This window comes from Montipora foliosa, chromosome 12, assembly GCF_036669935.1.
Source record: "Montipora foliosa isolate CH-2021 chromosome 12, ASM3666993v2, whole genome shotgun sequence".
Classification (NCBI taxonomy): Eukaryota; Metazoa; Cnidaria; class Anthozoa; order Scleractinia; family Acroporidae; genus Montipora; species Montipora foliosa.
In genome coordinates this window covers 3,398,301-3,403,300 of record NC_090880.1, presented here as the reverse complement: position 1 = coordinate 3,403,300, position 5,000 = coordinate 3,398,301, and the positions used below count along the sequence as shown (strand labels likewise).

Below are 5,000 nucleotides of genomic sequence, written 5' to 3'. Positions count from 1 at the left end.
TGGGAGAATTCGAGACAGTTATGAGGCTATGGAAACACGGAAAAAAGTCCTCTATTGCTTTTATAAAATGTTTCCCAAAGGTAATTCCAGAAATGAAGCAAAAAAGGGTGTTTTTTACTTCTTGGTTGAAACACATTTTCTTGATACACGCTCATATTTCCTACTAGCCAATCAAAACGCGCGTCTGACAACACAAAACCAATCAAAATTAGTGTGATGTCACAGCCGTGTTTCCATACTGTCATCTAAACACAGCTATTGACCAATGAGAGTGCGCGTACTATCGTAATTGTTTTATAACAACTATTATTATTCAACAAATTGTGACAATGTCCAAATATGGTCATAGCGCGCTCAATATTCATCGTGCGCACGCAACAGATATCCTGCAATATACGTAATTTTGTGTGTCGCGGAGAAAAATGGTACTTTTTCCATTTTTTTTTTCAATAAACCTAGAAAATTGTGCTTTGTCATCAATGTGTTGGATAATCAAACAATTATTCTGCTCAATCTGGACATTACTAAACAGCGACACAGCGAAACAGCGAAACGAAGCACCAAAACACCATTTATGACCCCACCATTCATTGAATACTAACCAACAAAGGTTGGATTTGAGATTAATTATAGTTTTAAGCCAGGCCTAAAACGTGATTGCTCTAAGTCATTGAGATTAAGATTAGGACTCAGATTAAGACTGAGATTAGGAGCAATAACGTTTTAGGCCTACTTAGGCCTAAAACGATGTTTAATCTCAAATCCAACCTTTGTCGGTTAGTATTCAATGTATGGTGGGATCATACATGGTGTTTTGGTGCTTCGTTTCGCTGTTTAGTGATGTCCGCTCAATCTTGTGGAATATCGCCTGATTTTAGCCAACTCGGCCTACGGCTTCGTCGGCTAAGTATCATGCAGGCGATTTCGCATGATAATTGTTAAATAGCCGTTGTTCAGTGCTGCAATGGATATCGGACGATCATCGACGGCTTACGACAACTTAACCGCTCGTGTAAATTAAATTAACGCCTTCGTCACTAGTGTAATGCAACTTTGTATTTATTTATATTTACTTAATATATGCAACTTACTATTTTAACGAATTAGCAAGAACAGAGGGTGAGCAATTGAAAAAACAGGACAGCACTTCTAAATTTGCAAGACATGTTTCGATATTCCTATGTCATCTTCAGTTGTACAAACATTCGCAACTAAAGATGACATACGGATGTCGAAACTTGTCTCGTAAACTTAAAAGCGTTGATCTCTTTTTCAAATCATATTTATAATTAATTATCTAATACTTGTAAGACGCTCATCCAGACGATACAGTCAAATAGCGGTCCTTAAATTGGATAGGGTTTGTGTTGTTCGGCAGCTTGAGTTTGGAAGTCGCATGCTCTCAGAAGAAGACTCATACGTACGCCAAAAAAACTGCAGTCGCTGATGACTTACTCGATGACTTGGCACACTGTCTGCATGTCCAGCGACAAAATGCAAACATAAAGACTGGAAAATCCAAACAATCTCCTCTCTTGGCCCTCCTCTGACACGATGAGCTATAATCTTTGCATCCTTTTTGTTTTACTGGAAAAGAAAAGATAATTAAAAAAAAAATCGTAAAGAATCAGCTGTGTTTCATACCTGGGGCCCATTAGTTTTGTAGACTCAGTATAGTTCATTGGGACTGGACCGAGAGGAATACAGAAAATTCGTTCCAATGGCCATATGGCTCGCTAGCCCCATATGAGTGAGTACCAGTGATTGATATGTCCTAAAATGCAACTGAGCAATGGGCCTTCTTCACGATAGCGGCCATGTTGGTTTTCAAATTGTCATGCAAATTTGCCATGTGTTATGCTGGGGGGCAAACATTGGAAAAAAGGAAAATTGTGGAAATTCGGCTTGTCGGAATATTGAAATAACATTGCTAAAGTACATTTTAGAATTTAGAATTAAGTACCTTTTATAATAATTTTATATCTTTTGATTGCCTTTGACATTTTAACTTTCTACTTCGTTATCTTCGCTATCGTTTGTGTCCCCACATTAGTATTGGATATCTCCCGAACTAGAAGAATCTGACACGGTAATAAAGTTTCTTCTTCTACTACTACTACTACTACTACTACTACTACTACTACTACTACTACTACTACTACTACTACTACCACCACTACTACTACTACTACTACTACTACAACTACTACTACTACTACTACTACTACTACTACTACTACTACTACTACTACTACTACTACTACTACTACTACTACTACTACTACTACTACTACTATTACTACTGCTACCACTACTACTACTACTACACTACACTAAAAAAACATCGAAGTAACGTGCGTAATCATTCCATTTTACTACTTACTAATAGGTTATAAACATTTAATGAACGTGAAACAAATCATCTGCGTGGCTAAGATGTTCGTTATAACCTCTCGAACTTGTGTTGTTTGCCCCCTCAGAAGCGAGTAGCTAATCTGCATGATAGTAGCAAATACAACATCGCGGCCATCGTGAATAAGGTCATTAGAGGAATGGAGAGTTCAATAAGCGTCACGAAGTGTCCCCTTGCTCATTTCCCCAACTTCAAAACATCACTCGTGTCTCGGAATACAGACCATCAACGTCGCAAAGTGTCCTCCAACTGCTGCTCTTCAAGTAAAGATAAACAGCTGAATTTAGCCTGAGCTAAGAAATAACGCAATCCTTTACCCTAACCCAGCATATTGTTAGAAATAAGTGGAAAATGCTTAGACTTAAAGGGGCACTTCATGTTGGATATCTAAATTACTTACATTTTTGGACATAAGTCAACCTCGAACCCACGCTCTCTCTTCTTCTCCCTTTTCTCTCGACGTACGGAGGAGAAGAGAAAGCCTGGGTTCGAGGTAGGATAGCTGGTCTAACGTCGCTTCTTGAGTTGAAGTATTCTTTTTTTGTAAATTACGTATCAATCAAATAGCCTGTTCTTAGTTTAATCTATTTGTCGTGTAAGATGATAATGGCAATGACTTATGCCGCTCCGTGATCAGCTCCGTTATGATGCCAAAGAGAAAATTTCCTGATAAGGACTAGAAATAGAACATGGTATTACCAAGCATTTCCGGGGCACACTTATGACAACTCCAAGGACACAACTTCAATATGTCCGATTTTCGGGTGCCCTCCGCGCAAAGTCCTTCCCTGGCCCAAGTTTGGCAATCTTGATGCGCGTCGTCACACTCGCCAAAGTTAAAATACTTTCTGTTCACTTCATGGATGTCTTTATCTACTGCAACAAAAAATGTCACGTAATTATAAAGGGGAGTTGGTAATCCTTGTTATGAAGAATAGATATACTGCCATTATGTCAAACATTGGCAAAATGGGCTAAGTAGGTGCCTTGTATTTTTGGTGTGTGTTTGGTCAAGAGAGTGTGAAGGTAAGAGAGGTAATCCCTCTTAAGGTGGCTGAACACAGTTTTTGATACCTATGTTTCATTTACCTTTTTCTCTAAGACCCTTGATCCTGTGGTCACCACAAATGGTAGCAAGCAATTTAACAACACGAAATTCGGTTTTTTGATAGTTAAGCTGACGTATATGCCATTGCCATGGCAACATGAATAAATGTAAACAGGTCTATAAAATCGGTTTTGTTTATTTGAAGAAAATCTGGTCCTTAGATTTTCTTTATAATTTGCATGCAACAAGCTTGTAACGATGCTCACAAGTTAACACTATTTTAATAATAATTTGACAGAGAGATCTTTAATTATCCCTTGTTGAAGGTTCACTGGAGTATCTAGAATTTCCTCCGTTAAAGTTCAATTTTTTTTCAATGCTCCAGTTACTTATTTCTTAAAGTATTTTCGTGCCAAATTTTGTTAAGTTTTAACAACTAGTTCTCGAGAAATAGACGTATTTCCGAGAAAACTATTCCGCATTCAGACGCACTTTTTGAACTTAATACGCATGCGCTACATTTAGCTGGGGGGTCTTTCGATAACAAAGAAAAATCTGCGTTTTTTGCATCGTTACCTTTTCTAACATACATTTTTCACAGAAGACTAAAACCATCAAAATACTTTGTTCAATTGTGAGAAAAAATAGTACAGATAGCGGAAGCATCGAGCAAATAAAATGATTGCTGTATTGAAGCCATGTTAAGTTTTTTGTAATCCTCGGGCGAGCGCTGCATTGCTACAGAGCGCGCGCGAAAGAAAACTGTGTTCAGCCACCTTTTCCGGTATTCCCACAAGGGTTAACTGTTAGCCAATCGTATGCCCCCATTTTCGCTAACGACGCGAATCATTGCATGAGAATTCGCTCAGCTGTCAAAATTAGTAAAAATGGGGACATATGATTGGCTATCAGTAAACCCTCGTGGGAATACCGGATCTCGCAGGAGAACCAAAAATAACTTAAGAGGATTACGATGAGAATAGGGCCAATATGAGGGATTACCTCTCTTACCTTCATACTCTCTTGGTATGGTATTATAGGTTGTCTTTGTAATCGAAGGCAGGCATTAGTCGAAATTGAGAAAAGTGATCCTCGCGTTTAGCTGAACAATTTAAGCAATCGTCTCTTATGGACATCGGAAAAATTCAGGTGGCCTTAACGGGATTCGAACTCATGACCTCTGCGATGCCGATGCAATGCTGGTGCAATGCTGGTGCAATGCTCTACCAACTGAGCTATGAAACCACTGGAGCTGAGCTATGAAACCACTCGTACATGTTCATTGCCTTGACTTTAACAACTTCAGTTCCCACGCCCTGCTCCCGTCTGACCTTGTAGCTCATTCGGTAGAGCAGCGGTGATCTAACCCGAAGGTCGTGGGTTCAATTACCACCCTGGTCAGAGTTTTTCTCTGTCCTTGTGTGGGCCCATTTCCATTAGTAGGGCTAACGCTCACATGGTTTATATGGGGTAGAAACCTAGCACTTCACATTACACTCTAATCAGTTAAGTCTATGAAACCACTCAGTTGGAAGCCGG

The 5,000-nt window shown here is 39.2% G+C and overlaps 1 protein-coding gene across 1 annotated transcript in view; it reads right to left on the bottom strand.

The window, feature by feature from the left end:
- The window catches only part of LOC137979753 (fibronectin-like), a 19,450-nt gene that overhangs the window by 4,338 nt on the left and 10,112 nt on the right, over nucleotides 1-5,000 (bottom strand). Inside the window, exons 5-6 of the mRNA XM_068827096.1 lie at nucleotides 3,113-3,289; nucleotides 1,456-1,587 (exon numbers count right to left, since the gene is read on the bottom strand). Coding sequence (XP_068683197.1) covers nucleotides 1,456-1,587; nucleotides 3,113-3,289 — 309 coding nt within the window. The remainder of the gene's footprint in view (nucleotides 1-1,455; nucleotides 1,588-3,112; nucleotides 3,290-5,000) is intronic.